At 44.4% G+C, this 24982-nt stretch overlaps 1 protein-coding gene across 1 annotated transcript in view; it reads left to right on the top strand.

Annotated features, from left to right (window-relative positions):
* PTPRN2 (protein tyrosine phosphatase receptor type N2) overlaps nt 1–24982 on the top strand; it is a 624843-nt gene that overhangs the window by 503498 nt on the left and 96363 nt on the right. Inside the window, exon 13 of the mRNA XM_062506519.1 lies at nt 20093–20305. Coding sequence (XP_062362503.1) covers nt 20093–20305 — 213 coding nt within the window. The remainder of the gene's footprint in view (nt 1–20092; nt 20306–24982) is intronic.

The raw sequence follows: 24982 nt of genomic DNA, 5'->3' as shown, positions 1-24982 counted from the left end.
GGGCTGAGCTGCAGCCCCTGCCTCCTGCCCTGCTGCTCAGCGCTGTGTTGGTCTCGGGTGTGTGAGTTCCTGAAGTCGTGACTCCCCTCCCTCCGAGCAGCATCACGTCTGCTCCCAGCAACCTTCTCCCTCTCCTGAAAAAGGGCACAGCTCCAGTGCCTAAGGGGCCCTCCCCCAAGGAAACCCCATATGGGAGCGGGAAGGAGGGAATGTCCCCCAGCTCTGAGCAGCAGGAGGGGAGCTGCAGCATCGCCCTGCAGCCCTGCTGTGAGCAGTGACCTGCTGATGAAGCCACAGCAGCTGATGGACCAGTGCTGGCAGTCCAGGTTTCCTCAGCTTGAATGTGAGAGATGCAGTAGCTCAGCCTGTATTCACCCTTCGAGGAGTACACCCTTGAAAATCATGATTTGTAATTGTAGCTGTAAACCATACGCTGTAACTGTGAGATAGTACAGTTGTCTGATTTCTTCTCCTTGAAAAAGCCCTTTGGCTTTATTCCCTTTCTTAGCCACTGGGAAGCAATTTATAATATTCTTGTTTTCTAGCTCTTAATTACAATGAGGTCCAGCTCTATGGCCAAATGTAGAGTTTATTTTGTTTAACATCCATTTTGATAGATGTGTAAACAAATTGCAATCAAAACTGTATTTTTGTTAATACATTCCTCGGAAATTCTCTTCCCCTCCTTCATTAGTCAGACACAAAACAATGACCGAAGCCTAATTTTTGGATCTTTTCATTCAGAGTTATAATAGGGTAGAAAGCAACAGAGCCTTCATAGTCTTGGATCTATAGTCTCCTTAAATTCTGTTCTGCCCAACAGAGAGCAAAAGTCAGGGCTCTGTACAAAACCCACAGAAGGATAGCAGCTTAAAAATAAATCGTGACCTTGATAATCTGTTTGGTAGGTTTTCTTCTTGTTTTCCTTCAGGCAGATGAATTGCCTTTTAAAATCTAAAGTGGTATGGAGAGGTTGTTTCAAAGATATAAGCAGCGAGATGGAATTGGAACTACCAAGAGAAATTAGAAACTGGTTTGATGTTCTATTAGAACTTGTCTGATCAGACATAGAGTCAGAGCTTGTTCCTAAGCATCTCCCCTCTACTGTTCCATCAGCTGAAGTAACATGGACCTTGGAGTAAAAGCTTTGGCAGAACCAAAGTCCTACCAAGGAAACTGGGTAATGTGCTGTATTTTAGCCCAGCTCTGTATTAATTTCAAGTAACCAAGTGCAGTAGGGAAATTTATTGTAGAAAAATATAAAAAAACCAATTGCAACAAGGAGTCCTATTGAAAGAAATGCCAGATGAAATGAGAAGTCATTTTCAACCTTATTCTACCTCTTGTTTCCATGTGGATGAATGCTCAAACTCATGAAGAGTATGGGGGATTAATAGGATTCATGGATAAGACAGGAGAGTTTTAGTCTTCTTCCTGAGACATTTCCCATTTTGAGGGACCACTCAAAGTGAGAACGGGGACCTCTACAAAGAAGCTTGATGTTCATGTTTTAAGGCACTTGTGTCATATTCCTGTCCTGAAGGAGGATAAAGGCTGGGGGGAATTAATACACAGCCACTCTTCTGCCTCTCTGATGCAAGGGAATCCTTGAGGACGTGCCTACCCCAGCCCTGCAGTTGGTTGAAAACTGCAGTGTCACAGAGCAATTGGAGTGGGCCAAGATCCAACACTCATTCATGGATGAGATAAACTGATACAGAAAGGTATCATTTTTCTTCGTCATATATATGATAGTCATGTTTCCAAGCCCAGCAATTTCAAAATTGTGTAATTGTCATATAATGGTAATCATAGTTGTTACATTGTGTTATGTCTAGGGGGGAAAAAGGGTAGGAAATTTGTTCTGTGTGAAACTACCAGATTGAGGTATACAGCAGACACATGAGCTTGTGTCTACATTAATTTACCCACTTGACTGCATCTTAAATTTAATATCTGTTCTATCATCCTCTTAATTAAGCCCTAAGTAATTTAAAGCTTCGAGGTGGACTACTGTTTTATTTCTAGCTGTGGTGCATGGAAGTGTGATTCATACGTGTGAATAAAAATAGATGAGGACAGACCTTCCCCAGTGTAAATTGTTACAGCTCCAGAGATTTGTCTCTCTGAGAGGAGTTGGGAGAAGTGGCATCGAGATTTTTGTCATGGTTTTAGGGCAAGGTTTGTTACTCATACTTGGCAGAGGTACAGGACCATGCAGAAGGGGCTTCAGGGCTGAAGCTTTGAGTTAGTCCCATTTTGTATTTGAATCTAAAGGCAGTTGAATGGTGAGGTAAACACAGAGAAATTCTCACAGCTGAGAAATTAAATGCATCCTGCTGAAGAAATAAGGTGAGGAGGGCTACTGAAGAAACTAGCACCTCCCTTTAGCAAATTTCTCACTTCATGTAAAAATAGCCTGTGCTCAGGTGTGTGGTCAGTGGGGAGCTCTCTGCCAGGACAGCTTTGGCACGTTAATCACCTACCTTTGATACCCAGATAGGAAGTCCAGCTCTCACAGGCACCCCAGAATGTTATGGCACTGAGTCTATAAACCAAAAAATGTGTTTTGCTGATCCAGACAATGTTGAACAACTGTGTTTTGAAACAAACAGATCTATTGCTATGTGAAACTCCTTCTGTGGCACTGAATAGAAGCATAATTACCAAAGATTTTAAATCAACTTCCAGCTGAAAACTTGCCACAATATGCTTCTGTTTCATAACTAAACCTTTCCCTTCAGTCCGTGCTGGCAGTGGCAAATTTCTGCCTCTTGCTCTAATGCCTAATGAACAAAGCCTGTTATCAATGTGCCTGGGCTACAATTTGAGGTAAAATTCAGAATACAACCCTTCATGAAACCAGTGCTGGTGAAAAATTATATCCAAGTATATAAAAGATAACTAAATATTTCCAAAACTTGTTCTTTCATTTTAGAAATACTAATGAATTAAATCAGAAGCAAGATACCAAAGATACCTCAGTTACAACTGTACTATGCACTGCCCTTCCTGGTTCTAGGATGAAAATGCTGCATTTATCTTTCTGAGTGGCAGGAAATTTATAATCAAAATCTTTAAATTAATTTAAAGAGTGGGATCACTTCCAGAATATATTTCTCTGATGGTGTCTTCTACATCCTGATAAAATGCTGCTCCTCACTGCCACATAATCTCAGTAAATTCCTTGGGTTCATTCTAGTTTTCCATGTCATACAGTTGAATTGGGAGCACAAAACCCAATTCTGACAGAAGAAAACCTAAAACTATATTTTAACAGTCAGAGTATGATGATTATGTAAACTAACAAGTAGGTAGTGGCAAGTTCCCCCTGAACATGAGGAAGAACTTTACTGTGAGGGTGACTGAGCACTGAAAGAGGTTGCCCAGAGAGGTTGTAGAGTCTCCTTCTGTAGAGATATTCAGAAGCTATCTGAACATCATCCTGACTAATATGCTCTAGCATAACCTGCCTGAGAAGGAGGTTGGACTAAATGACCTCTGTTGTTCCCTTCTAAACTTCCCCATGTTGTGATTCTGTGTAAAAAAAACCCAAACAACAACAACAAAAATCAAAAAAACCACAATAAAATAATGTATTTGAAAATTCTTTTTAATCTGGAAAATGTTTGCAGCGTTTTTGTCAAATCTAAGTGTTCAGTGGAAGCTATATATTGAGAGAAAAACAAATAATTTTGTTCGGTGATTTTTTTTAACTGGGTTTATTGTTTTCCTTACAGCTCTCCTCTGATGGTGTTTTCCTCTCTTTTAGTAAGGGAGGAAAAATAGAGAAAGAACTTTAAAAACAAACAAACAAAAAAACCCAAAACAAAATTTTAAAAAAACAGAAAAAAGAGGAAATAGGGTTATGCAAAAATAGGAGGACTTTTACCACTAAAAATCTCAGAAGCAATTTTCTAAGACTCCCTGCGTTAAAAAAATGAAAGAAATGAAACATTTTTATAAGAGCCTGAAGAACAAAAAAAAATTTGTTGTTTTTCCTCATTTTCAGGTTGGCTCTACTACAAAGAAAATGAGAAAACTGCCATTATTATCATTAATCTGGTTCCATTCAGCCATGCTGTTTAGCTACAGCAGACCCAGTAATGCAAAGGGAAGGCACAATGCTTTTATATTATTATCTCCTCTAAATATGCAAGAGTTTATGAATAAACTATTTATCAGCTTTCTTTGTGACCAGCTCTGAATTTTCTTTAAATTTACATTATTATTACTCGTGAAGCACCTTCCACTTTGACTAGAGCTTATTTTATTCTGCTTCCATATGATCAAAGTGTCTAATGCAGAAGGACCTTCTGGTCTGCCAGAATATGTCAGAGTTTGCCAGCTATGCCATGGAAGGAGGATGGAGCAGCATTGTATGAGAGATTAATGTTATGCTACAGATTGGTACAAAGAAATGAAAATTGAGTTATAAAGCCCAGTACCATGGCCTGGATTACCTTAAATTAGGACATTTTTCAGTCTGAAATTTTCTTACTTTAAGATGCAACATTAAAATTCTCTCTGTGTGTGGAGAATGTCTGCACTGTGTCTCATTTCAGACAATTTTCTTTCCATTCATCTTGTCTACTGGCAGGTAAATATGTTTTCAAAGTTATTCTTCCTTTCCAAGTCGATTTTGATGGCATTGCTTACATTCTGTGTGTTTTGTCACTCTTCATTTTTGTCCTCTCCTTCCTCAATCAAGTGTTTGAACAAGAGACGACAGTGTTCAAGTTTTCTCTGGGGATGTTAGGTAGAACAAGATAAAATCAAAAGTTGGGTGATGTCATGATATAGATTTATTGAGACAAAAACATCTCTAGCCTAAAAAAGTGTATGTTTGTAGATGTATTTTTAAACCAATGACTCACTGGATATGTTGCAATTTTTAATGGGGCGTGAGTAATGCCTGGGAGTCTGTATTTAAATGTGAGGGAAATCTTGACATTTTACAAGGGAATTCTCTGGTGAGGTTTCTATGGTAACTTTTCTAAGGGGATGATACTTTTTCATTTGATTTTTAATAGTGATCAACAGTAGAGTAACTAAAATATTGAACATTAAAAAAAAAAAAGAATTTATATTTGTTATGAGCCCTTTCAGACCAGCAGAAGACCAAGGCAGTGGTTACACATCACATAAGCCCTCAGCCGGGGACCTAAAGAACTTTCTGTGGTTCGTGGACTTGACTTGGGGTTTTGTAGGCAAGGGGGCACAGTGAAAGGCACAAGCATGTTTTGGGGAACATAGATAGTGGGGTTGCAGCCAAGAAATCCCCATTAGTGCCAGTAAAGCTTACTGAAGACAGGATAATCAATCCCAAAGCTTTACGTAGCTAGAGAAACAAAACTGTTAAAACCAAAACTGTAAAACTGTGAATTAGAGATAATGACAAAGGAACATGAAGGCCTTAAAGAATATCTTCACACATCCTTTCATCAAAAGCACCTTCTCAATTTCCTTGAAGAGCTGAACAGCAGAATTTTTTATTAATTTTATTAATTAATTGTTAAGCTACAACTCTTAAAACTTCCTGTATGTGGATGTTTTAAAATAGTGCAATACTTTCAGGCTACTTTCCTTTTACCTGTGAAGTCAGACCCCAGTGTGCTGTTTTCCTACAAGCAGGTCTAGGTAGTAGGAAAAGGTGCAAGCTTTGATCGTGGCACACATTTCATGGCCTCTGAGGCGCCTCTGGGAGAGTTGTAATTTCATGCACCAAACAATTGATCCAGGCACCAAGCCAGTAGCTCTTCCCTGGGTATATTTAAAATCTGTCCTGGGATCTCCATGCTGCTCAGAGGCCAGGACCAGAGGGAGGCTGGAAGGAATTCCAGATGAAATTTTTCCATAAGTACTGTTCCCCATTAATTTCCTTGATTTTACAAGGAAATGTAACACATAAAACTTAGGACCAGCTGTGTTGGAGACCCTGTGGAAAACTGAATTTTATACATAGTTTTAAATTGTAAACACCTAAATTTTCCTGAACTTCATGTCTGAAAAGGCTGCATCATAAGTATTACTGACAATTTAAACTTTAATATTGAATTAAGAGAAATCTTTAAGATTTATTGAAAAACTTTTTATAGAAAGTTATTGAACACAGAGTGATTAAAAGGAGAGAAGAGGCAAGGTCTTTCTTTCAAAGGACTGAGCAAATCACAAAAAAAAGTGATAAACAGAACATCTTCTCGGAAACTCTGGCTTTCCCTCTGCAATTAGCTTTGCGTGAGAGGCTTGTCAGTGCACGTCTTCTCAAGGTTTGACATGACCCCTCCAACCCTCTGCCCTTCCAAAACTCTGACAAAGTTATGGGAATACAGTGATGTAGCTCCTGGTGTCACTTGTAAGACCACAGCTGAGGATGAAAGCTTCTGTTCATATAAATCACACCACTGTTCTTCTTCCTTTATTTAAAAAAAGGAGACCTCATGGTAATCACTTCAAACACCAAGTGTGTCTGAGTCCAGGTAAAAGTTCAGGGACCATACCTACATCTACTGGGGATAGACATACCTGTGTCAATCACAGTGTAAAGCAGTGACTCTGAAGTCTTACTGGTCTAACTGGAATTTTGAATTTGATCTTTGCTTTGAAATCAATTGAAAAATTCTCCTGGGAGTATATGTACATGCCTCATTAAGTGGAAAACATAGGATAGGTGCTTTTTCAACAGCCTCTCTGATTTCATATGAAATGTGAAGCTGTATATTTAAAGCACATATTTTTAAAATGACTATGTGATACATTCATGCTAGCATGCTATCATTAGCATGCTATCACATTATTGTTTATCTAAGTTTTGTAGCTTGTGGTTGCATAAACTGATGCAGTCACCTTTTTTTTCTGTACCCAGAAAAGGCAAAATTTTTCAATGTTCTCAAATTCTTGTATAAGTCAGAGAAGAAGGGGACTTTCTGAAAGTTTTGTAGTCTCTGTCCTCCTTCCTGTAAGTGTCAGGATTTTCCTTCTCTTGTTGGTAGGTGTTAATATTTTCAGGATTCTAGTTACATTACAAATGCCACAGACATAGTGCCCGCTTGCTTTTTTGGCTAAGGGCCTGCTTCCAACCAAGAAGGGACATTCTGTCATTTCTTCAGTAGGAGGAGAAAAAGAGGAAAACCCTGGTGAATTGCTTTCTAAAATAGAGAAGTGGGGTGTGAGTGGAGGTGGCGTCTTTATTAGATACAGTGAAAGTACATTTAGGATTTTATTGGGTGTCTGCCATCTTTGCCAAATTATGTGTTGAAGCCCAGCTCCAGGACCAGTATTCCTGGTGGTATTTCTAATGCTGCTCAGACTTCCACTGTTTCTGTGCACCACAACATAAAATCAAGGCTTTTATCGGGGACCCTAAGCCACAGGGAGCAGCAACTAGAAATCTAAAATAAAGTGGAATTCTACCAGTACATGAACTTCAGCTGGCCAGAGAGTTGCAATTCTTACTTTTCTTGAAAATTTGTGTACCAGTTTAAATGCTGTCGCCCTCCATCTTCATAGAAGGCATTGCTGAATATTCCACAGAGATGGTCATTCTCTGCAGGCAGAAATGGAAGGTCGGTGCCAAAAGAAACTCAGTGGGACTGTATGAAGCACATAAGAACTTTGTAATCTGTCTCCTTCAGAACTTTAAACTATTTATAAAAGCATTTTATTAATTTAAATTTATAATGCAAACAATTTAAAGCTAATAAAAATGTTCTAACATCAGATTGAGGTAGGTTGGAAGTGAATTTTGATCGATACAATGAAGGACAATTTTCTAACGTAATCTAGGTTTGTCCTGAGGCTACCAGTATTAGGAGATAAGATAGAAAGAGCAATATCTGTGTCAAAAGCAGAAAAAACACATCTTGATTTCAGATCTCCTTCAGATTTGCAGCATTAGCTACTATTCTGAAAATACTTTTTCATAGTCAACTGTACTAGTTTGTTTTCGTCTCAGGAAAGAAGAATCAGATACCCTTTCCATTATGATATTAAAATAGCACTTAAATAAACTAATCTGCTGATGTTACAGTAGAGAAAACTGATACCTCGCAGTTCTCTGAATTCTTGGCACATACAGTACTGATGCATAAAAGGAGTCCATCATTTCAATGATAGCCACATTTTGTTATAACAAGATCACAGTGTAAAATCATGCATTTCTCATCATGCTTTGCCATTAAACATGTTTTAAGTTGACATTTTTATAGAAGCTTCTTAACCAGGCTTTCATAATAATAGTATTTAGTCTCATGTTAAAACTTATATTAATATTTTTATCTATATTCTGTGAATATAAACCTAATTACAATGGAATTAAAGTTTCAATAGTGCATTTTTAATTATTTTTTTTGTGACATGCCAATTTACATAAAGCCTCACTCTGAAAACATTTGCTATTGTGTTTCAGGTGCTATTCTGGTTGGTTCTGCTGATTTAGATTTGATTTCTTAGAGTGAAGGGGGCAGGATTGGGCCCTACAAAGACGCTCAAAATGTTCTATGCAAAGGACAGGTTTCAAAACACCTGCTGTAACTCTTAAGGTATTTTTTAACTTTGTCTTCAATATTTAGTTTTCCTTCAGCTGATGCTGCTGCTCAAATATTTGAAGGATAGAATTATTACTGAATTAGGTAGAATTACGCTTTTTATTTTTTTGATGTAGCTACTAACAAAACTCCTCTGCCTTGCCCTGTGCTTAATATCAAGAAAGAGGTGCACCTGCAAATTTAGAACACATCAGCTTTAATTAAACTGAATATTAAAAGTGTAATTTATCCACTGCTCTTGTAATATTTTGTCTGTGGATCAGTAAGCATCACAGGCAAGTGGATCAGAGAGATCTAACAGCTCTGGGTTTTTTTAAGTTACCTGGGAAAATGTAATAAAGTAAAATCTTCATTTGTTTAAAAATGTCTATAAATGCATCCAGTTTTATCCCACTGATTACCTTTATAAGCAATACATTATCAGGATGCCACTTTTACAGGGCTACATCAGCCTCCTGGAGGACTGAACTGACCTTTTCAGACTGTGGGACCTTACTTTACTAATGGGAACCCCCCAAAATTTCTGCATCTCTTCCCTATTTAAAAATAAACAGTCGAGAGGGCCAACAGTCAAGAGGAACAGAGAACTAATCAATAGGAAAATTTGCATCTGAGTTTGTTTTGATGAAGCACAGAACTATTTTATTTATTGAGACTGTATTAATGTAATTAAAATAAATGGAAAATGCACTCTTTACTTAATTAATATTTTAAGCTGTCTCTGAAGAATAGTATGCAGCTTGAATTTAGTTATCATTTTTAAACTGCAAGACAGATTAATTAGATTCAAATCTTAGCCAGAATGAAATAATTTTCTTAATAAAGCTAAGAGCTCTAGAATTTACTTGGAAGTAGAATATGTCTGTTGTTGATCTTCACAGATGAGCATGAGAAGATAAGACATAAAACTCAATGGAGTCTAGTGGTTAAAATTCTGCTAACTCAACTTTTAAATTATGGTCTTAGATGTTGGTTTTATTTATAAGAAAGGTGTGATGCTTTCAAGACATGGGAGTTCTGCCTCTTTTTTAGTACATGTATTCCTAAAGTTAAAGCAATTTGAATGCATGTGGTATAGGAAGTTAATATTTGGAAAAGATGTTTTGTTCACTGGACTGAAGGAAATTCAACTTTGATTTCAAGATCCACATGAACAGAACATCTATGGAAAATCCTCTACAACATGCTTGCATCTGTATTTAATGAGCAAGACTCCAGAGGATAACTTATAAACAAAACAACAAATGAGATTAAATGGGGTTTTAGCTTTATCATACATGCTTTAAAAGAATGAAAATCTATTTCATGCTGTACATTGTGCATGCATTTGAAGAAAGAAGTGGCTAAACTTAGAAGTGCAGACAGATCTGTAGTCAGAAATCAAGGCAAAATGGTCAGTGTGGTTTTCAGTGCCCAATTATGAAGAACAGATTTTTAGGGAGTCCTGACAAACCTGGGTAGTTCTCAGGCAACAGTTTTGTTCTGTGCAAAATGGAAATGTGTTTCAGCATCATTCTCACTGAAACTGCAAGATTTAGAATATTTTGAGTTTAGGCATAGTTCAAATACAGCTCTTGAATTCGGATGAATGTTAATGTGAATCTTCAAAATAACGGTATTTTTAGATGCGCTCAACCCAAAGAAACTGTCTGAAAGACATTTATACTTTCAATGTCAATTTTTTTTTTCTGAGAAAAAGACATGAAACTTTCTAGAAATTTTATAATGAGAAGCTGCTGGTTACAGAAATTGCAGGGAAGCTGCTGATTGTTTTCCCATTTTTAAATTATATGAAAAAAATATCAGTAAGTCAATTCACAGCTGTGTGACCAACAGTTCTATAGGTACTTTAAAAGCAGATTTTAAATTTAAAATTAGTAAATAATTGAAAAATATTTATTCTGTCTCTCAACACCTTCTACATTTTTAATGAATAACATGTTAAACAATCTATGTTTAAATAATTTCTCCCTGTGACATAACCCTCACAAATATCTGTCATTGCTTCAAAGGTCATATTTAGAATGGGATAAAAGTAATGAAAATTACATAAATGTGAAAAGTTTTTAAATGTCACCACAAATTTCTCAAAATCTCACTGTTAAAAAGATAAGTGTTTTAAGTACTATTTTGCTGCTTCTTGACAGTTGGTCAGTCAAATTCATGTTCAACCCATTCAGCACCTGACAGTTCTGAAACGATACAATGTTTTCCCAGGGAATGCTAATGAATATATATTTTTAAATACTAGATACAAACTACAAAGCTAATGGGAGTATTTATCAGTTTCAGACGGTTCATTAGAAGGATCAATATGCAAACACACGTGTCCTTTTAATGAAATCACTTGGCGGGTTCATTTATCTTTCAACTTAAGCAATGCAGGTTAGTGAGCAAATTATGTGTTCTCTGGCTCTTCCGGGGGCAGGAGAGTATCAGACGGAGAGGGTCCCCTCGGGCTGACAGACTGACAGAGCAATGCTTTCAGACCAAGCACTTCAAACGTGGCTGAGGAAATGTTTGGAGAAGCCCAGTTTGTGTTAATCTGTGGGAACGTGAAGGATTTTGCATGAGCAGCAGCCAGGTGACGAGTACCTCTCCTGCCTGGAAACCTTTTCAGAAACGGTGGTGATGTAAAGAGCATCTTCCTCGCCCTGCGGTGGGAAGGTTGGGTGTGGGTGAGATGTTAGTGGGGGTGAGCCCATAGCATAACCACTCTGCACTGTCTGGACACGGCAGAACAACCCTGTGCAGGGGATGGTGATGGCATTTCGGTGCTGTCCCGCAAGTTTAAGTGAAGTGTCGCTCTGGGGCGGGGCGGGGAAGCTCTGGGAACTCAGGCGGCCCTTGCCCTTCCTTGGCTCCTCGCACAGGTGTATCCTTATCCAGGTGCCGTCTGCCGAGGGGCGCTGGAAGGATGAACACTGTCGAGACGAAAACGAGGAATTGCTACACGGCGCTGCCGCGGTACCCCCGGGACGGCCGCGGGGAGCCAGGGCCGCCCGTTCCAGCCGGGAAAGGCAAAGCCCGCCGGGGCCGAGCCCCAGACGGCTGCCGGGACAGCAGGGGTGTGGGGAAAGGGCAGCCTGTCCTGTCCATCCTGTGCCGTCCCGTCCCGTCCCGTCCCATCCCATCCCACACACTCCCTCCTCCGCTCCGTCCCACCGCTCCGCAGCAGGGGAAGGGCCGGGGGGCGCTGGGGGTCCCTGCCGAAGGGAGGAGGGTGCGTGCTCAGGACAGCTCTGCCCGGGAGCAGCCGCCGCTCGGCCCGGGGCAGCCCGGGGCACAGCGGCGGCGTGGGGGCGGGACGGCTGGGGAGGAGAAGGGGAAGGGAAAGGGGAAAGGGAAAAAGGAAAGGACTGCCCGCCTCCACGGACAGAGAGCCGGCTCTTCCCTGCCTGCCATCCCCAGACGCAGTGACAGCGGGAAACAATGGGGCCAGGGAAGCGGGAGGGCTATTCACCGCCCGGGGAAGGAAGATGGAAGGGACCTGCCACCCGCCTCCCTGCCGCTCCCCGCCCGCTCCTGTCCCGCTCCGGCAGCCGGGACACTTCGTGGGCAGATGCTGGGGGGTAGGGGGTGGTGCCCGCAGCGAGTTTGTCGGCGACATGCGGGAATTTGAGGGAGATGGGGGAGACCGCGGGGTCCGTTTCGTTGTAAGGATCGGTGCTGCCCTGCGCGGGAGCGCGGCTTTGACCGGGAGTTAGGGGTGCGCAGCGCCGGCTCCGAGCAGAGCCTGCCGCGCTTTCCCCAACTGCGCTTCGTTACTGTCCCGGGGCTGGTCCGAGCACACTCCTCCTTCCTAATTTCGTGTGTTGTTTGGAGAACGAGGGCGAGAGGGAGAAAGTTTGGATCTCCTTGGCTTGGCAATGTGTGGATTTTTTTTATAAGGAGGAAAGTCTTTTCAGGAAGAATCGCTGTGGGCTTTAGTGTACTGTGATGCAAATGACTTCTAGCTTTTCCTTGCTGTCCTTGATTGATTTTATTTTTGGCTTTCTGTCATTGTTCTACTCTCCACTTGCATCTTGCAAGAGAAACACCAAGGGGGGAAAAAAAGGGAAATAAAAAGAAAACGATGGGGGAGGGAGAGCGCGCATAAAAAATCAACCAAAAAAGTCCCCCCCCCAAAAAAAAAAAAAAAACCATAAAAACCACAACAATAAACCCAAAAGCCCGCACATCCACAACAGAAACCCCAAACAGCCAAACAGCGTTTCCAAATGAGTGACACAGCCCGTGTCCATTCATCGCCGCACTCCGGCGAAGGGTTTCTGCACAGCCCAGACCTCCTTAGCCAATTGCTGCCAGCAACATGTGGAGGGGAGGCATCGCTATAGCAACCGGTGGATGGGCCATGTGCGGCAGCCGGCAGGGGCTGCGAGCAGCCCGATATAAGGAGGGCAGCGCCGGGGCGCGCCGGCATCCTCCGCCCGCGCCCCGCGGGGACCACCGGGCCGCCCGGGGCCACCGCCTGCCCCCGCCGCACCGCGCCGGGAGGCGGCTGCGGGCTGCGAGGGGCGGCTGTGCTGGCCGCCGCCTTTGTCTGCGCTGAGGAGGGGCGGGGGGGAGAGGGGGAAGTTTTGGCAGCGGAGAAGGATTGCTGGAGCCCGCCGAGGTGCGCCGAGCCCTCGCAGAGAGGGGCCCGTCCCGGCACGCCGGCAGCAGGTACATGGGGCGGAGGAGGGGGTGGGGGGAGCGTCCCTCGAGGCGGCCCGGCCGGGACTCGGGAGAGCTTTGTGCGCGGCGTGGGGTGCGGGGGCGGCCGGGATGGGGCGGCCGCTGCCGCCGGTCGGGGCCGGGCCCGGTGTCCGCGGAGCAGCGCGGGCGGACGGAGAAGTCGCTTCGCCTCCGCCAGAGCCCTGCGCGCTCCCGGCCGAGCGCAGCCCCGGGGATGCCCCCGGCGCGGGACCGTCCGGCAGGCGCGGGCGGAGGGAGCAGCGGGCCCGGCGGGGCGAGGACGCGTTCCCGGCTCGGGACCCCGCGGTGGTGCGGGCGTGCGGCCGCGGAGCCCCATGCCCGGGCGGGGACGGCCGCGGGGCCCGGCCCGGCTCCCTGCGAGACGGAGCGGCTGCTCCGCCGACGGTAAGCTGCTGCTTGCCAGCATTACCGAGAGCCGGCTCGCTTGCTGGCACTCGGCTGTAAGGGCGCCTTATCTAATCCCTGAATTATGTGCCTTCAGCATCAGCATTAGATCAGCGCTGGCGCTGCGGCTCGTGTTTCTCTTGCTAGCTGAAGATAGTTGATTAAGTTCGGCCAGCGCTGACCGTCCTCTTGGCTCGGGCTCTGACACTCTGTGACTTAAGACCTGCCGAGTCCCTCTCTTTCGCGGTTTTACTCTGGCTAACAAAGCCTGGGCTGCGGAGGAAACCTGCTTCCTGGTGCCCTCACTCTGCTGCTTTGCCCTAACTGCTCCCGAGTCCTTAGAGACGGGGATCGAAGTTTCTTCACTGTGGTTTCTTCACCGTCTCCGAGCCCTCCTCTTCCTGCTGCCACCTCAGAGGTGCACTGTGCGGCTTCGGACAGGATGGGCCGCGCTCCTCCATCTCCGACTCACCTACCTCTTCTACAGGCATGGATGTGGCTGTCCGGTTTCCCGAGTTGTGTGTTATCTCTACACTGTCTCAGTGATGCTGTAGGCTTTTGTGCTTTACTCTTTATCTAACTGCTGACTTAAAAAATTACCCAGATCCTCATGAAAATCTTGAAGCTCATTGAATTTACTCTTTCACAACCTTATTCCTTCCATGCCACAAACTTCTTTGGGGTGCTTGGACATTCTGGCATTTCCGCATCATCTTGTAGTGGGATTCAGAATAATAGCTCTAATTTCTTGTAACTCTAACCAGAAACTTCACTTATGTTTGCCTTTAGGAAGCCAGAAGAAAATATCTACCATTGATCAAGGGATCTTTGAACTCAGTGAATTCTTGATTGCATTCAGTCATTGTTCATGGCATTAATCCTACTAAAAGGTATAGAGACACTCCAGAGTGCTTTGTGGTGTTGAAGGTTGTGGAAAGATCATTGTACCCCTACAGATGAATAGATCTGTGGCTTTTGCAGTGACCTTTCTCAGTGATTTGAATAAGCTGCAGTTCCCAGAAATCCATCTGCCTTTTGTATTTGTCGATTTGTCTAATCTTTCTGACCCCTAAAAGAAGCAAAAAGTACCTTCCCATCCGATTTCATCCTCCCGAGTAAAAGCATTAAATTGACCTCATTTCAGGTGATGAACTGACATTTGCTGGAAGTGATCCTGGAGTCAGGTGAGCTTCCCGAGTAGAGAAGGAGGGGGTGTGAACAGGGAGTCAGAAGGTAGCTGCCCCGGAAATCTCTCAGTAACTCTAAGGATAATACCTTAAAACACCAACAAGTAGCCTGGACCAAACAGCTTGGGTGTGCAGTGCTGAACACAAGGAGTGTTACATGCACAAAAGGTGAACATCCCCAGGCCCTGCTGCTCCAGCCTAACCTGACTGGGAGCACAGTAGGGGAGGAGGCACAGCAACCAAAACTGAGGGAGATGCTGCTTTCCCTTCTGTTTTGTTTTCTTACTTTATGAAAGGTTAAAAAATCATCTCTGTAGCTTTCCTGGGGACAGATTAGGGTAGCCAGGCTCCTCCTGATGTAAAGTGTTTCTCTGGTTTTCTAGTAACCTATCAAAACTTGACCAGCAGAGAGTATCAACCTATGTCTCAGATAGCCTCTGGGAGAGGGAAATTATTAGAAGTGAATTTTAAGTTTAGATTTATATAAAAGAGCAGACATACACGGATGTATGTATATATATATGTATGAACACACACACACATTATATATGTATATACACACACCCACACACATTCCTTTCTTCATGCTTTCTATATAAGGAAATAATACGCATATCCTTTATATTTTCTTGTAATGTCAGTGGCTGCAACTGTTAACACAGGATGTTCCTTAGAAAACAAACAAACAATGAACCAAAACTCATTTTAATGAAGTTTATTTCTAAGACTAATGATTTTCTTGTAGAATTCTTTTTTTCTGCCTAGGTACTTTTTTCCCTCCTTGAATGGCATATTTGCAAGTACAATTTCATCTGCACAGAGGAACAATAGCTTTCAGTTGCACAAAGGATTTCTCCCACCCTGAATCCAAACCACAATGCCTCTTGCTCTGATAATAGCTTCTGAAAAGATTTTGTAATGCACAGAATTAATACATGATTATTTCCACCTCACTTCTCTCATTTATTAGATTCTATAGTGAATTCCAAATCAAAAATAGCACCTCTTGAGTTTCTTAATGTTCTAATATTTTGAAACAAATCATATTATGAAGTTCCTCTTTTTGCCCATATTTACTAAGAAATCTCATTTTTTATTATTGTTCAGAAACAAACCTGTGCAATATAAATGTAAAAATTGAAGCATGCAAAAATTGCAAAAAATTGTAATGTTGAGTTGTTTAAAAATTAATTGTAGTGATTTTTCCATTGCTAACTGGAAGAATGGTCAGGTGCAGTAACTGACAAATTGTGTTTCAAATAATTTTAAATTTATGAAGCGAAACAAAACCTCAACTTCAGTTATAGTTTTGCAAGGATCAAAATCATGCCCTGTGTCCTAAAGTAAATAATGAAATGTAATTCTGCTGAGGCATCTGGATGGTGAGCTTCCACATCACTGCATGGGGAGCTCCTCTCTGCTCTTACAAAGACTTTCTCCCACACTTCCAGCATAGGTGTGAGAACTTATTTACATGAAAGCGTACATTAAATATTTACTGACATTTGCCTGGAATTCGTTTGAAATGTCGACTGTTCTGCTGCATCATGGGATGACACCGCGGAATGGGATGCTGCTCTTTGATTAGAACAGTGATTTGTGACTCCAGTGTTATGGCTGCTCTAGTTAATGACTCACTTTTGGGTGTATATAAAATGTGTTCTGTCGAGGGACGGGGAAAGCCTACATGAGATCAGACCCTAAGCATTTTCTTTTCTCTTAATAAACACACAGACCCTCGCTGAAACAGTGCACTTTAAGTAAACACTGTGTGTCTGTTAGGTGTACTGTTGTTCTTTGCCTTCTAGCATTTAAGCTAGGTAGGGCTGTTTCAAAGCAAGTAAAAACTGGATGAACACCTCCAAAGCCTCTTCATCCAGATTCACTTTCTAAACCATTCATTTAGGAATTAGTTGTTTTTCCTTCATTGGGATTTCATTGATACTCCACACTTTTTGAAGGAGAAAAATCAGTCAGAGGAATGTCAATATACTCTGTTTTGTGACGTTTAAAAAATGCATAGTTACATGTAGCTGAGTTTAATATTTAATTGTGTGTAATTTATGTGGTCTATTTATTTGTTAAACCTTGGGTGGGGAGGTAATTTGTTTTTCTTGTTATGCAACAGCTATTGTTCCCCTTCCACCCCAGGCACACGCACCATGGCAGCCCCAACCAGCATAGGGAGAGGTGCTCTGCTTTAAAAGACATCCGACTGTAAATGTCAAATTCATAAATATTTAAACACTTTTCTTTCAATTTCAAGTCAAGGCTGACAGGACGCCTCTAATTAACCCTGGGCTCCGTTTCAGGCTGGGGCCTTATTGCAGGGAAGAAATCAGGGGGTTAGGCGAGGTGGGGAAATCTGTGCTCCTGGCTAGAGGCAGCGGGGGCGGCTGGGGGGAGAGCTGGGAGGAGGGAGGGAGCTGGTAACTAACTTGTCGGATTAATTTTTATCCGTTTCATAACGCGATGTTTGGTCAGGCACCGAGCAGGATGAAGGGGCAGCGGGTTCCTCCAACTGCCTTTGGGACAGTGGGGGCTGTATCCTGATGGGACGTACCTGGGGGGGCCGGGCCGGGCTGCCTCTGCGGTTCCGCGGATGCGCGGCCCGGAGATGGAGCCGGAGCCGGGCGATGGGGCTTTGCCCTCGGCCGCAGCCGGCGGTTCCCGCGGGACGGCGCAGGGAGCATCAGCCGCTGGTCCCGCGGTGTTCCCAGGTGGGGGCTGGCCGAGGTGCCCGAAGCACCGGCACGCAGGGAGGGGAGAGCGGAGTTTTCCGGGCCCCGACGGCAGCGGCTGTGGAGCTGCTCCCCGTGAGGCGGGAGGGATGAAAGGAGTGGGAGAAGGGCCGGTGGCTCCGCGGCAGAGCCCCTCTCCCTTCCCCTTCGGCTGTTCCGATGTGGCGGGCAGCGCGGAGCGGCCGTGCCCCTTGGCCCTTCGCCCCTGCCCTCCCTCCCAGGGCACGGGGGGTCGGGGCAGGCGTGGGCGCCGCTCCCCCTGGACGGGCAGGGGCTTTGCAAACCTTCGCCTGCCCGAAGCATGTCGCAAGGGACACGCACGGCTGAGCTGACTCCCCCAGGGTAGACGCTTGCCGAGGTGTAAGCAATGCCGAACGCCCCACTGAAGGTTTCGAACTCTTCCCCGTGTTTCAGGCTCCCGAGCTGCAGCTGTACGTTCACAGTATGGTGGCGGGGGGGAGGGTGGTCTCCGAGAAATTCTTTTGTCAAGGGCAGCCGGTTCCGGGGACGGCAGCCCTGACTTTGCGGGGTAAACTGCCTGGCGAAGTTGGAAGCAACATCTAAAATCGCTCTAACTCCAGTGGGAGAAAAAGCATGACGCCCTTTCTCTTCTGCATGTCTACTCGGAGCTTTTTGACAGCACTTTGCTCCCATCATTGTCATCGTTTCTCTCGCGTAGCCCTTTCCCCGTGTGCCTGGTGCGGCTGCCACACGGCATCCGGAGGAAGAAAATCGTTTAAAATCGCGGTAGATGGTCGCGGAGAAGTGAGGCTCAGGAGCAGTGCCCGAAACTGCCCGCCAGCCTCTTTCCTCCCGTCGGTGCCGCTGAGCCCACCCGGGGGCCGAGGCGGCCCGAGCCGCCCGATGAGCGGGGCCGGCCCGCGGGGGTCCGGGGGTGGGGGCTGGTCCCTGCCCGGCTGATGGGGGCCAAACACCGCGGCGGGAAGGATTAACGTCCCGGGGCGCAGCGCTCGGGGAGGGGGCGCCGGCACTTCGGCGGGAGCCGCCTATTGAGATGCAGATTGCGACCCTTGGCCCCGGGGGGACCGGGCCTTTCAGGGAGATGCTAATGGAGAGCGCAGCAGCCCTCTAACCCCCCCGGGGCCGAGGCGGCGGGAGCAGCGAGCCGTCGGTGCTGCCCCTCCCGGCGTCCCCCGCCCGGTGCGGGCCGAGGGCGCTCCCCGAGGGGCAGGTGCCCGGTTGGGGCCGCGGGGGCGGTGGCGAGGAGGCGGCCCCCGAGCCCCCCGCGGCCGGGGCGGGGTGGGGTGGGGTGGGGGTGCAGCCCCCTCCTCCTGGTGGCTGTTGGGATTTGGAGGAGGGGCCGAGTGCCGTGCAGGGGAGGGGAGGGGAGGGGAGGCGGCGGGCGCGGCGGTGGCTGCGCGGACTCGGACGGCACATGGCCGGTGGCCGCGGCGAGCCCTGTGCCCGCCCCCCGCCGCCCCGCCGGGGCGCACGGACCGGCGATCCTCCTCCGCGCGGCGCATCCGGGCAAGAAAATCCGGGAGTCTGACTGAACCTGCGTTTCCATTAACTCAGCCTCAGCCCCGGCTAATCCGCAGCACTGAAGGCAAGGAGGCTAATTAATGACAAGCTTTTACAGTCAAGCCCAGCGATAATTGCTTTGGTGGCCTTTATGATTACAAGATAAAAATGGACCGGGCCTGACATAAGAGCCACTGTGTACACTGCAAGACAGGAGGAAATTAAGAGCTGGCTAGCTGAATACGGAGCAGAAAATTACTAATAGAGGAGAGATAATGAATAGGCCGGCTAGGCATTCATGGGGAAAAATCCATTTTGTTACCACGCGAAATTAGGTGGTGGAAAGGAGTTTGCTAATTGTTCTCGTCTTGTAGCAACCAGGACTGAGGCAGGGGCGTGCTTTTCAATTCATTTCCCTGGTAATTGTGAAAGGGGGAATGCAGGCCAAATGAGTCTTGCTGCAATTTGCTCGCCTGGTCTTTTCATTTTCATGTTGCGTTTTTAATTGTTGCTAATATAGCTTATAATGAAGCTAATGAGGGGAAATTATTGTACAACTTTTTAGCACATGGAGACAAGTGAAATGCACTAGAAGGATTCTCTCCTATTGCTGCAAAAATAATAGTAATCTGGAGGAGTTTGGAACTATCGGGGTTTTTTGAAAGCCGTTTCCCTCTACAACAGACAAAAGGAAGGATCGCCACCGACGGTTTTTTTTTTTTGCTTTTTTTTTTTTGCCTGTGTTTTATTTTTCCCTAAGAAAAAATCAGTACCGGATTTTCCCTTGCTGCGCCCCTCGCAGCCCCTGGCCCTCGACGCGGGGCGCTCCGCGGTGCTTGCGCGCATCCAGCGCCTCCGCCTCTCGCTGGTTAAGTGCGAGCCGCCGGAGGGAGGGCACGGAGCGGGGCACGGCACGGTCCTGTCCCTGCCCCTCCGTGTGTCTCCCTCCCCGGCCGAAAGTTAGGGCTGCCGGGTGTTCCCCCCTACGGGATCCCCCTCCGCGCTGCTCCGTGACCGCGCAACTCAGGCGCTGCCCCTCTCTCCTCCCCTGCAGAAAAGCAACGTCCCGCCGCTGGCGCGGCGCGGGGAAGAGGCAGAGTCCGTGAAATTCCTCCTCCTCACCCTCCTCTCCCTCGCCTGCATCGCCGGGGTCCTGGCGGCGTCGGGGGTCGCCTACTGCCTTCGCCACCGCGCCCACCACCGCCTGAAGGAGAAGCTCTCGGCCCTGGGGGCTGACGCCGGCTCCGATGCGCCCGCTGCTTACCAGGTAAGGACCAAGCTCTCCTCCTCCGGCCCTGCCCCGCTGCCCGGCAGACCCCCGGGGGGACCCTTCTCGCCTTGGGAGTCGCGGGGGTGGGTTTGTTTCCGACGCTCCCCCGCGCCCCCGTTCCATTCATAGTCCCGCGGATTCGGCGTAGCAGCTTTTTACTACTGGGTATTAATCTTGGCTATTCTGGTAGCTGCTGTAAATTTGTGCCTAATTAGAAACATTAAAAAAAAATAAAAGAAAAGAAAAGCAGCCCTTGCCGTTGAAATTCTCAGAAAAATAACATTAATATCCATAATCTGTCACCCCTGCCACTATTAATAACGAAAAATCTTTAACATTTATGAGGAATGGATTGCACGGTTATCTGAAGATGTCTCTCTTTTTGAGTAATCGACTTCTTCAGAGTCTGATATGAAAAGAGCCTTTGACCCGATCTGTTGCCACCTTCTGTCATTATTCAGATAAAATGAAATCTAATGCTGATAGATGGGAGGTAAACCAGGACTGGTTCTAGGAGAACAATGATAGCAGATGTGTACCCGGTAATGCTGGAGGACTGCACTCAGCTTCTCAGAAATAAATCAGAAACCTCAAGCTTTTTCTTTCAGTTTCAAAAGTGTTGGGTGGAGAGACACTGCATGTTGCTGAAGTTTGTCTTAGATAATATGTCATTTATTTCTTGGTGTGCTGTTGGTGTAGTAGTGCATGTGTTATGGTCATATACCAGACAGCCCTAGTCTGCTATCCAAAAATATTTGGAGTGTGACCAGGAAAAAGAATCTGAGAATGTGTAAACATTGTCTTTGTAGTATCTCTGTCTGTTGTGCACCCTTAGGGCCTCGCTAATAGCACTTTTCTGTCAAGTTTTATTTTACTTTCTTGTTCTGCTTAGGATCAGACATTCTGGCCTTTCTGTACCCTGGAACTAAGATATATTCAAATTGGCAGCTGAGAGTCGTATGGGAATAAACTCATATTTCCTTACAAAGTTTGGGTCTGTCTGTACCTCTTAGATGTTAAAAGATGTATTATCTCCACAGGCTGGGTCTAGAGAGAATTAAGTACTGAATAACAAATATGAATGTTTCTGTAATAATTAGTATCTTTAGGAATGGTTTTCACTTAAAAAAATGTTTACTTAAAAAAAATCATTAAGTTGCATCTTCACATTTAATGACTTCCATAGCAAGACAGAGTGAGAGCAAGAGCATCTCCTGTAGATAAAAAAAAAAAAAAAAAGACTGTTCTCTGGATAAAGTGTGAACAAAAAAGCAGTTTATCAGTTTCAGAAGCAATAGGTAGGCTTTTTCTTCCATTAATTGTGAATACAGGAATTCTTATTTTTTTTGAAAAGCCCTCCAGGTTCCAAAACTACACTTGAAACTGAATTAGTGATAATTAACAGGACAATCTTCCTACTGACAGCTCTAATTAATAGTATCTGTAATTAAAATCGTGCCCTTCCAGCAGGAAAATTGTTTGAATTTCTTGGAGTGACCTTTTTTGCCATTTCTCCTGGGAGTGTAGTGGTTGATATTGATTTTATAATGAGCTCGGTTTGTTTAATAAGAATCTGCAATCCAGACACTAAATGAAATGTGTACTTCCATTTTTCTTCACAGATTTATATATATTTTTAAATCTTCATATTTAGATCAGAGAATGACATTTTCTGTTTTAAAAACAACAATGCTTTTAGCAATGCTGTTGCTCAGTTTTGCAATAGCAAGAGTGTATTAATATTCTTCGTTCCTGACCTCTGGGCCCAGTCCTAACCACCTGACTTCTTAAACAGTTCCATTGGGTTTTCAGGGGAACTGTAGTCATGAGTGGGAGGAAAAATGTTTTTCCTTAAAAACAAAGGTTTCTAAGAGCTTGGCTCTCCTCCCATGGAAGTAAATGGGAATTCTGCCATTTGTTTCAATGGCAGCAGTAGGAAGCCCTAGTATAGGCAGACAAAATGCTCAGGCAGTTTTGATACTGCTAAGTAGCATTTTATCAAAATCACTGAGCCTGGGTCTGTATATAATAAACTATTCACATGGATTTGAACAGAAATAGGATTGAGTCCTCTTTGCATTGTCAGAATCGCCTTATGTTGAGCTGTGTTAAATGTAATGGATATCTGGTGTGATTAATGGTTTGGTTAACATCAATTAGGTCTCAGAAAGGCGTCTGCTATCTTTTCCTCATCTTCTCTTGAAACTTGCAGGGGAATAATGTAACCTGTATTAATATGGGGGAAGGAAAGAAGCAGGCAGCTTTCAAAACTGTTCCTGCCTGGTTCTCCTCTGTTATATGTTTCCCAAGTAGCCACTAAGTTAACTCGATGTTTTTGAAAAATACGAAATATTTCAGGGGCTGCTGCCACTAGGCTTTAATGCATGGTACTCCAATGTGTTGCTGCTTACAGCTTACATGACAATTCTGATTACTTTTTTTTTTTTTTTAAGGGGGAGAAATTGGTAGGTGCAAAAGGGCCTTGTGGCCCAGTGTGGTTCAGAGACAACACAGAAATATCACTTTGATTCACATGCTTCTCAAAATGTCAGTAGTTTATATCTTCACATAAACAAGACTGACCTAAATTTTCAACATTTAGCAGAAGCAATTTTTCATCCTAACCCAGTTCAGCCAGGAGAGTTCATTCAGGGTTTTACTCTTTCCTTACTCATCCTGTGAACTTTGAAGCATTTTTTCCCATAGCTGTTTTTTTGGAGGGGCTTGGTTTTTGTTTTTGTTTTGTTTTTTCTTCCTTTTCTGGCTTGTGCAGTGAAATGCCGTCTTGAGAAGGGGAAAAGAGACAAACCATATTATCAGGCAAATAGCAGGTTGGCTGCTAAGTCTCCCCCCCACCCCACCATACTGGAGGCGTAGCACTTGTCATGCAACATCATCCTCCCTCCGGCTCGAGCCCTCCTTACACTTAGCCACTAACACAAGTATTTCTTGTGTGACTGCGTGAAAAAGAGACCTGTCTTAGGGAGGACAAGCAGTGCTGTGTAAAAGTTGAAGCAGGCAAATTAAATCGCTGTGGTGCTCCTGATAAGCTGCCAAACCTGGTTATTCAGGTGTTGGGTAAGGCAAGCAGCTGGCCCTCAAAGTGTTGGAGTAGAGAAACCCTATTGAAAGACTAAGTAACGGGAGGAAGGATAGATACACGATTGCAACTTCATTTATCCTTGAATCACTAAACAACAAAATTACAGGCTGGTTTAATTAGACAGTAGCTGAAGGGCTTTTCAAAATTAATGGAAATAGTGTGTCTCACAAAATGTTACATTTTATACATAAAGGCGGACAGTTTTTTGTGTCTCTCCCAAACACATCTCCTGTCCTTTCAAACCACACGTGTAATGATTAGATAAGTCAGCCTTAGCATTCAGGGATGACTAAAAAGAGGCTCTCGGTGCCTCTGCGGAGCCCCCGCGCATGCGCGCACCTGCACCCCTGTTTTTAATTGTTGCTGGCATTGCTTTGATCTTCTTTGAAAAGCAAGTTTAGCATTCTGCAAGCCCACTCTCTGGTCCAGGAGATTAGGGCAGAAGCGTTTCAGGAATTTTCAGCAGACGCTCTTTGATTTATTTCACAACACTGAGCAGATTTTCTTCATGCACTTTGAAGACTTTTGAACATAACCCAGAGAAAAGCGGGCATTGAGGCATCAGGAGTGGGCAGCAAGCAGGGCCACTAAGTGCACATCTTACTTGTCACTGCTCCCATTAGCAAGCAATTTATTAATGTAATGAGTGTGTGGTAGTGACTGCTACGATTTAGGGATGCTCTGTTTGATTCAGGGTGATGTATTTGTAAGTCCAGCTGAACCCTGGCTTTTGACCCCTGTGTGGGGAACGCTGGGGTGTGCATGTTAAATCATCAGCATATTTTATACTTTGCACGGCAGAACTTTCCTGTAAAGCATGGTCTTCTGCATCACTGATAATGCTCAGCAAAACCTTGCTCTTAATGGAATTAAAATGCAAAAGTTAAAATGCTCTGAAGCTGGCTTCAGCAAGCTTGCCTTTTAATATTTTATGTCAATAACATTCTTTTAAATTTTCCTTCATCTCAGCCCAAAGAACTTCCTTTAAAAAGTGAGGAGGAAAAGACCAAACAGTTTACAATGAAGTTGTCTTAAACTGCCTGAAGTATTCAAGATTACATGCAGATGGATTACATCATCAGCTGTTTTAAAAACTTGTCCAATTAACTTGATTTGGCAGGCATATAGTTGTAAATTATATGTTAAATTCTACATTATTACATGTATTGTATTATGTATAAATTATATATTCCTTTGTCAAATACGGCCTTATTAATTACATGGTCCTGCTGGATTCAAAGCCCCTATGAGCTTCTGCGTGCTCTTACAGATTTGAGCCCGCTGGTATTTTTTATTAGAGGTGTTAAGAACACATTATTTGCAACAATTACAATAAATATTTTGCTGCAAGTACTTTAAAAGGCTCCAACCGAAAGAATCTGCTGGAAACAAACCCTCTACTTAACCATCATGGATGGTTTGTGTGTTTAAATACAGATAACTCATTACCTTTAATATGACTTAATATTTTACACTCTAGACTGAATTTTAAAAGAAAACTTGTTATTATAATATTAGACCTTAATGCTATGGTAATACTGTGTACCAACTCCTTAGAAACTGGAATTTTG

The sequence above is a fragment of the Cinclus cinclus genome, chromosome 1 (assembly GCF_963662255.1).
Source record: "Cinclus cinclus chromosome 1, bCinCin1.1, whole genome shotgun sequence".
NCBI classification, from domain to species: Eukaryota; Metazoa; Chordata; class Aves; order Passeriformes; family Cinclidae; genus Cinclus; species Cinclus cinclus.
The sequence above is the reverse complement of the archived record's forward strand: the minus strand, read 5'-3'. Positions and strand labels throughout refer to the sequence as shown.